The 12,263-nt window shown below is 49.4% G+C and overlaps 1 protein-coding gene across 1 annotated transcript; it reads right to left on the bottom strand.

Moving 5' to 3' along the window:
• Positions 1 to 4,201: 4,201 nt before the first annotated feature.
• Positions 4,202 to 10,438, bottom strand: nrip1b (nuclear receptor interacting protein 1b). Its single transcript, XM_080529248.1, has 2 exons — positions 9,979 to 10,438; positions 4,202 to 9,897 (listed from the first exon to the last, which is right to left on the bottom strand). Exons 1-2 carry the CDS (start codon positions 10,312 to 10,314, stop codon positions 6,532 to 6,534), a joined length of 3,702 nt encoding a protein of 1,233 aa, XP_080385374.1. The 5' UTR covers positions 10,315 to 10,438; the 3' UTR covers positions 4,202 to 6,531.
• Positions 10,439 to 12,263: the final 1,825 nt, after the last annotated feature.

Raw genomic sequence — 12,263 nt, 5'->3', positions numbered from 1 at the left:
CCGTCCTCGGGCCCCAACTTCTCCCAATACCAAATCTCCTTGCTCTGTAATTTCCTCACATGGTTTCTCCTACCACTGCTACGCAGATGGCACTCAACTCTTCCTCTCTTTCCCCTCCTGACTCACAGGTAGCAACAGTTTTCTCTGCATGTCTTGCAGACATTTCTGCTTGGATGTCAGCCCACCACCTCAAGCTCATCCTTAACAAGACTGAGCTACTCTTCCTCCCTGGGAAAGCCTGCCCTCTCCAAGACTTCTCCATCACAGTAGAGAACTCTACGGTGACCACCTCCCAGACAGCCAAGAATCATGGGGTGATCCTTGACAATCACTCACCCTGTGCAGCGAACATCACAGCGACAGCACGCTCCTGCAGATTCTTCTTCTACAACATCAGAGGGATACATCCATTTCTCATCAGAGAAGCAGCACAACTCTTTGTCCAGACACTTGTCATCACCCGCCTTGACTACTGCAACGCACTCCTGGTCAGGCTCCCTGCCTCCGCCATCAGACCTGTTTAGCTCATCCAGAAAGCTGCCGAAAATAAAAAAAAATCTTCTAGCATTATGGCTGCCAATGACCCCTGGCTCAAGCATAGATTACTTTTTCTTGCTATGACTGATGGATAGATGATTCACTTACTTACTTAGACAAATGTATTTGTTGTAAATCGCTTTGGATAAAAGCGTCTGCTAAATGCCAAACATGTAAATGTAAAATGTAATGTTATGTAATGTCACTGTCCCTTCAACCATGGAACTAAAGATTAGCAACCCAACAACAGAGTTAAATTTGGCATGTTTCCCCTAAATGGCCCTTGGACCCCACAGCACAGAGTTCACATCTCAATCTGGTCTCAGCAAGACCTGTTGACACTGAACCGCCCTTTCTCATACGAGTGGGGTTTTGAGAAATATTTACTCTGAAAGTTCATGACCCCAGTGATCATGAATGAACGAACAGAATGTTGTCATGAGTGGTAGAACGCAAAGACAATCACAAGAAAACACATTCTGTTTTTTTAGGTTTATAATTTGGATAAAAAGGACAAATCCACAGTGAAGCAACCATATCACTGTTCTGGCAATCATTTAGATTCTTCTGTGTGACATTTGGCTTTGGGGGATTGTAGATCTCCATAGAAAATCTTTTGAAACGATTGAGCGCATTTGTAAGAATATCCATAAAAATATGATTTTTAGTGAGAGTGCATGTAAAGGAATTGAAGTAGCTTCATGAGACGAAGACATTAGCAGACAGGAGATTGACACCGCTAGCTCTCCCCAGCCAGTTTGTAAAACATTTACCCTTGTGCTTGTCTGACACTGCAGATGTCAGCCATGTTCTTTCAATGTCAGCCAAGATCCCTCAAATGGACAGGCTGCACTGTGTGGACTGCATGGGCTCTTATGCATCATAAATATTTCATTCACTCTGTTTACATCTATTCACTTGACCATCAATATGCAGGCTATACAAAATGTCCATATTTAACCTTGTGTCCTTGAGTCTGGTTTCTTTGACAAAGTAAACCCCAGTGTCTTGGTAAATGGACTGTTCATTCCATCTGTGCAGGTCTGTAAGCAGGGTCCATGTGTTATTTTACAGAGGTCATGCACAGCCCATTTAGGGGTCAGGAGGAACCCTTCTCCAGGAGATTTATTTTCCAACTCAACTAGAAACTGCATTTTGGTGCACTCTCAACTATATATGGAGTAAATGGATCTTAAATATAGTACGCCTATTTGCACACGCACCACCACTGGCCTTGCTTGGCACTCCTTCCACTAAACCTTCTAACCACATCCTTGCGTTTCATATCTCCCACACACAATTCTGTGGGTAGGCTACTAAATGCGAGAAGAGAAGCAAACATGTGCATTCCAAAACAGTCTACTAAAAACATCAGAAATATCCTTAAAAACCCTGAAATATCATCACTGGCGGGGACATTTGTGAAGACAGTGTGAATGTGATAGTGGGACCTCATTTGCTGATGGTTTAGTTTTTGTAAGAAAGTCCTGGTACAACCTATTAAATTGTTACTATCACAGTAGCCAAGGCTTCATCTTAAAGCTCTGCACATCAAGATAATTACTCATTTATGACATGGAATAATTAGCCAAACATTTATGCGGCCCCACAGAGAGGCCCAAGGAGCAGAGGGGGTCAAAAGGCTATCAGGTGTGATTAAAAGAGAGAGCTAAACTCATGCTGCCAGTTGTCATATTTACGGAGCCCCTTTGAAGAATGGGGTCGTTAAGCAGAGGGGGGTTCACAGCTGCAGGGCAACACTTGATCCTGTGCCGGGAAACAGAGGGCGGTCAGGGCAAAGGGAGGCATAAGGTCACGACCCTGGAGGGTAAGACACAAACTTCACAAGAGGTACATCTTCAAAAGTCAATGCCTGTTGGGAAGCTGGTAAGGGAAGAAAAATAAACAAATTTAACCTCCTTTCATTTTCACTTAATTGTTAGATTTTACTTTGTGGATTCAAGTTGGCTGTCTTAAATTTTTTGCTTAAATCTTCCAACCATCCTAGCATTCAAACTGTATCATTGAAGAGAACAATCTGTATTGTATTTAATTCTAAATATTCTTAAGTGTACCGCTGTTTACTCATTCTGCAAAAGGCCTGCTCGGGAGAGCTCCTGGCAGTCCAGTCCCAATGAGGTCACATGACCCATAAAATGCTAATTGCACTTCTCCATGGGGAGTGCATGAGTGTGTTTGTGTATGTGTGTATGTGTGTCGTGTGTATGTGTGTCTGTGTGTGTTTACATAACATTTCAGGTCAAACCATGTGCTCAAAGTTCAAACACTTGTATGAGCAATGGTGATTTAACATCTGTGAGGATATTTATCAGTCGAATCACCATGACAAAAGTGAAGTGTCAGCACTGTATGGCCTCCATGTGAATCAACAAAACATGCTGCCAATAGGATAACAAAATTAAACTATGTTTTTTATGACTAGCATAGAGGCTTTCGCAACTCACTGGGATATTGTATACTTCTGCCATTTCTGTATTTCAATACAGTCTATGTACACTCTTGATGAGAGGATGTTTGAAAAATGGTTAATTCTACTGGAACCATGGTCCTAACTGAGTTTCAATGGTTGAAAACAAACATCTGACTCTACCATGCCGCCAGGAAATTGCTTTGGAGGCCTGTATGAAATGCCAGTTCTGTGACTTAAGAATCCTTTGACTCAATTTGAATCATTGGTGACCTGCTGTGCAGCATTCACATCCTTTTGGCCCCCATGTTGAGGTCAGGAAATCAAAGGGAGAACCACAGACAAACAGACGATTGTCAAGTTTTACACCTTGACCTCAGTCTAAACTTGTGACTCACTCCTTAGTTTGCCGCCGTTTTGGCAGTCGGAGGAAATTGAGGGGTTATTGGCGGTTCAAGCTTGATAAGGATCTTGGGATGGAGAAGTTCACTCAGAGGAAAGGTTACTGAGAGTTTAAAGAGAGTGCAGTCAGTCATGGGAAGGATTAAATAAAGGGGAAGTCAGGGCTGAGGAACTGTGCTGGATTTCAAAAGTGCATTGCAAACAAAACCTGACTGTTCGCTTACTAGACTTCACAATCAAACCCAGGGCAAAGGAAGTTTGGCTTGAACTTCCCCTCACCTTTGAAAGTCTCTCCGTTACTCTCAACGTTTTTTCTATACCAGAGCAGAGCTTCATGTAATAATCAGGAAGTCTGAAAAAAATGGACTTTAGGTGTTTGTATGGAAATATAATGTCATCTATTTTGGTCTGAGAACAGAGATGTGGGGGTTGCACTTTCAAAGGCATACCATGGTGCATCGAGGGCACATCTGCTGACCCTCATGACGTGTCCTCCCTCTTTTCAATGTCTTTCCTGCCTTTGTTAAGATTCAGCAGGGTAGTGAACAACAGCAAACTCTGAACCAAAGTTTTGGGGAAAAATACATGACGTCTTCTGCTCTGGTTCAACAGAATGGCACATAAGTGACTAAGCTAAACGACACACGGACTCAGACCTTCAGAGTGGTGTATAGGAGGACCTCAAATGAAGGGACATTCCACTTCTGAGGCCATGAGGTACACGTCAACCAGAAAACTCAACCTCAAGTAAACATGATGGGAGACGGAGCATAATGCTTATGTCGCTAGGTGAATGGTCATGAGAGAAATAAGAAACAGAGACAAACTCAGTCAAGCATTTTAGTATTTTATTTTTGAGATATCAGTGCAAATGAACACCAAAAATTAAAACAGAAAAAAAATGAAATAATGTTTCAGGTTGTCACATGGAAAAATGAAACATTTTTTTTTTGTTGCTACAAATGTATTTCTCAGATGCACAATGCAGGTCTATAATTGTATGTCATACCTCCACTAAAACCCTGAGCTCTGTTCGAGCTCTGTTAACCAGTAACAGAAAAGAAAATCACAAAAATATTCAATGCACGTTTTTTTCACACGTTTTTATCCACTTGCTCAACAGTCTGTGGTTATTTAGGGACTGTTCATGTTCTAAATGACCCTCTCTGTGATAAAAAGACCTATTTTAAGACTTGACATTTTCCCCCATCACCAGTAGGGATACATAGGTAGTTCCCATGCGTCTGCATGCAACAGGCAGCAGTGAGGAGAGTCAGACATTATTACACAACACGGCGCAGGATAGATTATCATTTACCACATAGAGACACATGCAAAGAACAAACCAACCAAAAAATGGGCATAGCATCCTCTGCCATTGTATGTACACTATTACGCATAGAATTCGTATTTACATTTCAGGGCATTAAAAACTAGGGTAATATCTTTTTCTTCAACAATACAAAATAGTTATCTTTCATAATGAAAGTACTATTTACACAAATATATTTAACCATTGTGAAAATGTATTAATAATAGAAGAAACATGTACTTCATATGTATATGTATTAAAAAAGATCACAATGTAAGACTAAATGGATAATGCTGTGTGTGAAACTGAAACTGTGAAACTGAAAAAATACAGTACAATCAAAATAAGGAGCTAGAGATCAGACAAGCCCTCAAAAGACACCAAAAAATGTCTCCATGATTATTGGGTGGCAGGTTCACATCATATCCAGCTGCTTTATGTACCTGCGGTTTTCTCTTTATTTCCATGCAATTCTTTTGACATTATGAGCTAAGAAACCGCCAAGAAAATAAAAAAGGTGTCCATGAAGCACAAGAATCAAGAAACACAAAATAAACTTCACAAACTGTCAAATTCTCAACGGATAACAACACTGACATTTTTCATTACATGCCATAAACATATTCTTTTTAGGACACCAAGAATCAAATTTGACAGTGCAAACTCAGGGTTCAATATCAAACGACCTATTTCATAATATTGACATGGCATCGATTTGAAAATATTGATTAGTTTATGTATAATGTGTGATCAAGCTGTGCTAATTGTATACAGGTTTGGAATGTAACAGTTACGCAGACACTTGCAAACTTGAAACTGCTGTTCCAAAAACCTGTACATAACCAATGCCACCCACACATACAGTACTGCAGCCAATAATGTTCCCACAGATAGTCTCGTCAAGGTTTCACAATAACCTCTGTTCCGAATAGTAAGGCGATCTATTTGGACAACACCGTCCTGCATTTGCACTGTCAAAATATAGCCCCAACAAGTTCATTTCAGATCAAAGCAAAATGCAATGAATTGTGACCACTTGAGCCGACTCACTGATAATCAAAATTCTTGAGGAAAAGATACAGTAGCATTCAACACAGGGCCCTCATACAAAGTGGAATTCCAGGTGGCTACCTTAACCAGGTTTGATTGCGAACTATTTTCTCAAGGTCTTCCTCTGAAATAAAACATGTACTTTTTAATGTACTGCTGTGCTTGCCCTAGTATGAATTTATTTAGGATCTGATCTAAAATTGATGGTCTCTGTCTATTTGAAAACTTCCTGATGGGGGGAAATAAATAACTATGCAGTGAACAGACTCAGAGTGCTAACATTGTTGGAGTCATCAATAATAAATGTAGCTGGAAATGTTATTCATAAATGTTTTACAGCTGGCAACAAAGAGGACACAGAATAGTAATATGTGTGCAATACAGACACAAATCATAGGAGTAAAACCAGACAATGTCTTGAATGAATGGTGGACTCATTCAGTTGAAAATGGGAAATCTATATCCTCTATGGATATCAGTGGGCAATGTTAAAATTTGGCAATTTATTATCTAATTTGGTGTAAGTAATTTGACACTCTGTTGAAATAGAGCTATATCGTACCATTCCGTAACCCCAATAATCTACAGTCTATGATACAGTCATGAAAAAAAATGCCTTGACTTCATTTGCTCTGTTCTTCTAATTCTAAGTCCTCACTTTTTCATTACTTGCTTTTATTTCTTCTCATCAAACTACAAATGAATTTGGCAAGTCAGTAAAAAAAAAAAGGAAAAAAAAACCCATCATCATCTTTTCCTCCTTTTGTCTTTTTTTTGTAGTTCATAAACGTCTCTCATAAAACTACCATTTGTCAGATGATTCGCTCAGCCGCTCGCTCTTGTGGCTGTGCTTGTCACTGTAGGGAGGGGAGTGCTGGGTGGAGCTCAGTCTGTGGTCATAGGCATGCACGTCAGTGCACGGCTCCTCCTTCACTTTCACCCCTGAGTGGGTGTGGGTGTGGGTCCCCTCCGCCTGGTCCCTAGTCTCCCTCCTTAGCTGAGCGCTGCCCTTCTGCAGCATGTAGTACAGGATGGGGTTGGAGCGGGTCAGTCGAGGGGAGTCCGGGCTGGAGTCGCAACCCTCCTCCCCCCCCCCCTCCTCCCGTGCCCACCGCACCGGGCTCTCTGCTTCTCTTTTCACAGGGTTAGGGGGGTCCCGTTTGGGAGAGTCTTGGCGTGTGGCTGTGTGGTGCCCCCAGGGAGAGCGGCGGGTACAGTCTCCGGCCGGGGGGGTGGGCAGGGGTCTGGGATGGGTGGGGTGGGGCCCTGAGCTGAGGGAGGCATGGGGGTGCCAGGGCAGATTGAGGAGGTCGTGATTGTAGCCTGGCTGATTGAGGACGCTCCCGTTGGCTTTTCCGTTGGCCTGCAGGACAGAGGGGCTGGGTGCCCCCCGGGGCTGGGACAGCTCCTTCAGGCAGTTGTCGGAGAGGAGCAGCTGTTTCAGCACGTTGAAGCCCCGGCTCTCTCTGGGGAGGGCCTCACTCTGGGGGCTCCTGGCCGGGGCCTCCTCCTCCTTTGGGCTTCTCAGCACCCCGTGGTCAGGTTCCCCCTGTGTAACAGACACCAGGCTGCTAATGCTGCTGCCGCCTCCACTGTACACTGCCCTCTGTGGATTGCCATTGTTCAGGCTCTCAGCCAGCTCTGGGCAGAGCCTTCTCTTTTTAGGGCTGGGCCCCCGGTACTCTCTCTGCTCCTCCTTCACCGGGCCGGGCCGGGGGTCTGGCCGGGGGTCTGGCTGTGCGCTGGTGTAGTAGGTAGAACTCTGCTGTTTTAGGAGCTGGCTGAGGAGGCCATATTTAGCAATGACCTCTGCGGGCCGGGGCTCTGTTTTTAGGTCCTGCTGGGGATCAGAGAGAGGGCTGTGCCTCTCATACCCGCCCCGTCTCTTTCTGCTCGTCACATCCTCAGACACGGCAGGGGACAGGCCGACCTCCTCCCCGGTTTCAGTTTTGACCTTGACGTCTGTCGAAGGCCCGTTGGAGCTGTCACAGATGACAGAGGTGCCAGGGGGCTTCTCAAAACAGCCCCCCGCCGCCTCCACACTCCGCCTCCCGGTGGACCTGTCTTTGCGGCCGGATGACGCGGCTGTGGTCGAGCCTGTACCCAGCAGGAGCTGCAGCACGGTGCGCCTCTCCAGAAGGTTCTCGATCTGGGAGGAAGGAGGTGACGCCTCCCGGCACCCGAATGGAGTGCCGCTGCCCGAGGGGCCATCTGAGAGTGGGGTGGCTGTGTTCCTCTGGATGGGGGCGTTGAGCCTCTCCAGGAGGGCCAGAGGCCTGCCCGCTTCAAGCTCCTGACCGGACCCTTTACTAGGAGCCAGGGGCGGGGAGGGCGAGGCATTGCCACACTGGGCCAGGTTCTGTAACAGTTTACTGGCGCTGAAGGCAGGCTCAGAGGCTTTCTCAGCGGGGTAGGTTTTAGACTTACACAAATCCAGCGGGCTGGACTGGACGTGGGGAGAAGGGTAGGAGTACGGGGATGGGTCTCGGCTGAGGGAGTAGTGGGGCAGGCTTGGTGGGGGCCCTGGCCGCTCCAGAGGGCTCTGTATCCTGCTCTCCTCCCAGGGGGCCAGTGCCTTCAGCGGACCCCGTGACATGCTGGAAAGGGTCGCATCATGCGGCAAATCTGGATTAACCACTATTTTGTTTACCTTCTCGTTATTCCTGCGCTCCAAAAGGAGCTGCATGAGAGTGACCTTGGGATGGGATTTAAGATCCGGGCTCATTTCAACCTTCAACCTTTCAACCTTTGGCCCAGAAGGCTCCGGCTTCCACTTGTTTATCATGGACTCAGTCAGTTTGTCTAAGGAGGTGGTGGTGGAGTAGGAGGAGGTGGTGGTGGAGTAGGAGGAGGAGGAGGAGGTTGAGGAGAAAGCGGTGGATGAAGAGGACAGAGCAGTAGAAGGGGATGAAAAAGCAGCGGAGGGGGAGGAAAAAGGAGGAGAGGAGAAACCAGCAGGAGGAGAGGAGAAAGCAGCAGGAGGAGAGGAGTAAGCAGTGGGGGCAGAGGAGAAAACAGCGGTGGAGGAGGAAGGGTAAGCAGCAGCGGAAGTGGATTTAGGCCCAGTCTCTGGGGCGTTGGCCCTGCCCCTCATAGAGAGGTCAATGGGAGAGCAGCTGGAGTAGGAGCTCTCGGCATCACTGCTCTCTTTGGCCAGGCTCTTCTCCTGGACGGAGCACTCACTGTCTGAGGTGACTGAGGATCCACGGCTGGGGGGAAGGACCCCGCAGTCGTCCTCCAAGTGCCCGTTCTTGGTCAGCTGCCTCTGGTTGTTGTGGTTGTTGAGGAGCAGCAGGAGGAGGCTGCTGCAGGTCTGGGGGGGTCTGATGGGGCGCGAGTCAAAGCCCCGCTTCTCCCTGGGTGGTTGGGCCTGGATGTGGGGCAGGGGCGGCGGTGGAGGAGGAGGAGGAGGAGGAGGAGGGGTTGGGCGGGGGGAGTTCTGAGCCTGCAGCAGGGAGGGGCTCCGCTGGCTGGAATTCAGTGCCAGTCGGGGGAGTGTTGTCGTGCCGTTTTGGGCAGTTAAGGAGCTTAGTGCGTCTGGGGCTCCGGGCAGAGCCTCTCCCACGCTGGGCGGCCTCTTGTCGTGGGTCTGTTGCGTTGCCATGGCGGCCAACCTCTCGCTGGCCGAGCGGCCGGAGAGCTGGGCTTTGAGCGCATGCTCCCGCGAGTACTGCTGCAGGTGGGCTTCGCTGGACAGCAGCAGGGCCAGCTGACTGCAGGCAACGCTGGGCTTGGGTGAGGGTGCCGGGCTGGACCGGATCTTCACCATGTTGGCCACGGCCTTTAGGCGCTCCGCACAGGACACGGCGTCCGTGGCGGCGGGGGCCGAGGGAGGGGTGCTGCTCTGTACCGAGCGGGGGGACTCAGAGGGCCGGTCCTGGCTGTGGCCTCGCCGGCTGTAAGGCGTGCTGCTGTGGTTCTGCAGCTTGCTCTTCCGCATCAGACCCTTGAGGCGGCTGGAGGCCGTGCCGTAGCAGGGCAGCTGCTCCTTGTCTGCGGCCGGGGCCGGGGCCGGGGCGGGCGGGGAGCTGCTGGGAGGTTTGGTGGACTGCTGCGACATGGCAACGCTCTGCAGCCGCGAGCTAAAGGACTGGAGGAGAGAGGCCAGCAGCGTGCTCTCCCCTGCGTGAGGAGAGCCCTCTAGGGTCCCGTTCTGACCTCCTCCTCCTCCTCCTCCTCCCCCTCCACCTCCTCCTCCTCCTCCTCCCCCTCCTCCACCTCCTCCACCTCCTCCTCCTCCTCCCCCCCCCCCCTGGCCGTTCAGCTCCACCGGGGGCGAGCTCAGCCTCTGGGTCCCCGGTTCGTTCCAGTCCCCGGAGCGAAGCAGCCGGGCCTTTTTCAGGTGCTGCGAGACCCCCAGCGAGGGCCCGTTCCCGGCCTTGGGAGCCGCCGGGCCATGGCTGGGCAGCTGGAAGGGCCGGGCCACCTTGTTGACCTGCTCCTGGTTGCCGTGGGCAGCCTCTGATCTCCTCGTTGCCGTGGCACCGGGCCCAGCTGCCACGGGATGCATCAGTAAACCTTCCAGATAAGTTAGAACAGCTGAATCCGTGTGTGTCTCAGGGCCAGGCTCCTCCCCATGAGTCATGTTCAATATTAGGATTCCCTCGTATGGTTCAGCAACGGCTACTGGGAAAATATGTCCATCAGGTCATCAGGGATGTGTACCTCCAAATACTGATAATAAGAGAGGATGCCCATGGGCGGGTGTCTCCGGGGGGGGGTTTGTGGGGTGGGTGCAGAGGGGGAAATCCACAGGCTCAATGTAATCCCTTGAGAAAATAAGCCTCTACAACACTGAAACTGTGGGCACGGTTGGAGCCATTTCAGCGCTAGCCACTCCTCTCCCTGGCATTCCTGTGTGCCTGTGAACACCGGATGCTCCCAGAATGCCCGGGTCCAGGCTTATGTGAGCAGCAGCGAGTGAAGAGTCAGCAGGATTTCACCACAGTGATGTTGACGCATTCCATGGCCGTGGATGTTTGAGAGCCCATGGATGTCTGTCGGGAGGCCCGGGGGCGGTTCTCTGGGTGGCGCCTTTCCGCTCTCCTGATCTCAGACGGGGGACCTATGGGAACGAGAGAGAGAAGAAACGCAGCGTGAGAAGCAGGGATTTGCACGGCACAACATCACATTCATGTCAACACCCTGTCCGCCATCCCTGTTACTTAGCAACATTTCAGTTTGACTGCACATGGCACCCACTCACTGTGGCCGCCCCCGACCCCCCCACCCGCCTCCCCGACCGACGACAAATGTAGATTAGGCCTGATGTGATTCAAATTGAAAATGCAAGCCCACTACCTAGAAAACATTCAGGTCTTGATCCATAAGCGCCTTACTGCAATGTGTCTCTGCTGTCTTTCAAAAGTGAAGGGCCTGTGAGAGCTGGGAATCATTTCTTATGCAGCTTGTCATTTCAGTGGATTACAACCCCCTCCGCCCCCGCCCCCCCCCTGCTTCCCCACCCCCCCCACTTGAGCAGCATCTCACAACAGAACCCTGGCTCCATTCTCACACAGCTGCTGCCACCCACTGCCCACACACACACACACAGAAAGAGAGAGAGACACAGACACACAGACAAACAGACAGACAGACAGACAGCCGCAGAGACATGCACACCCACGCACACAGACACACTAGACTGACTGAATTAATGCACTCCCATCTGTGCCACAGTGCTGCCTATAGAGTGCAGATCTCTCATCAGCACCTTTAGATCACCTGCCCTAGTGGATCTTGTTCTGATGAAAGATGTGGGTCAGCATCACAGTTCTCATTGTTAATGACAAAGACTTAAAAGCTTAAAATCCTGAACTGAATTGACATGAGCCCTGTTTACAAAAAGGCAGTGACAGTGGCTTGGTTGGTAATGCTGTCAGGTGCGCCTGTCACACTGTCAGGAGTGCCGGACGCTGACACACAGAGGCGACCGCCCTGCCGGATGCCTTGACAGTGCCAGCAGCTCTGCCCTCAGAGCCCTCCGCTCTGAACCCTGTCAGCTTGGTCTCCATAGAGACACGGGACACCTCCGACAGTCAGGGACGCGTCCCCCGCAAAGGTTAATTAATACAGAGTTTCCACCTCGGTTCAGCTGCCGGCGAATGCCTTTCCCTGATGCTGTCCCACCTTTGGCATTCGCTGAGTGGACGACATACAGGGTCACACAACAGGACAGAAGCCCTTGATGATGACTGGAGGTCGTCAATGCCGGTCTCACCTAAATAATACAGGGAACCAAACTAGCCTCTGCCAAGAAAAAACAACAGCACGCCGTAATCCCTTCTCCCTGGATGGCGGAGGTCCACAGGTTGGCATGACCGAAAGGGCATTACGATGCGACCTTTAATGCCACCTTGAAAATGAGCAGGGATTAGTCAGAGGACTTACGTTGATCACCTCAGCCTAACCGACTTAAACGTGTGATGGGAGGAAACACAAACAAGCCCTGTCGTGCCATTTCAAGTCAGTCTTCAACACCTTTGTTCCACCACCAGCTCTTCTACAGAACTGTTTAGGGGAGCATGTCTGGCC

This window comes from Nansenia antarctica (genome assembly GCF_963989245.1).
Source record: "Nansenia antarctica genome assembly, chromosome: 4".
Classification (NCBI taxonomy): Eukaryota; Metazoa; Chordata; class Actinopteri; order Argentiniformes; family Microstomatidae; genus Nansenia; species Nansenia antarctica.
This window is presented reverse-complemented; position numbering and strand designations above follow the sequence as displayed.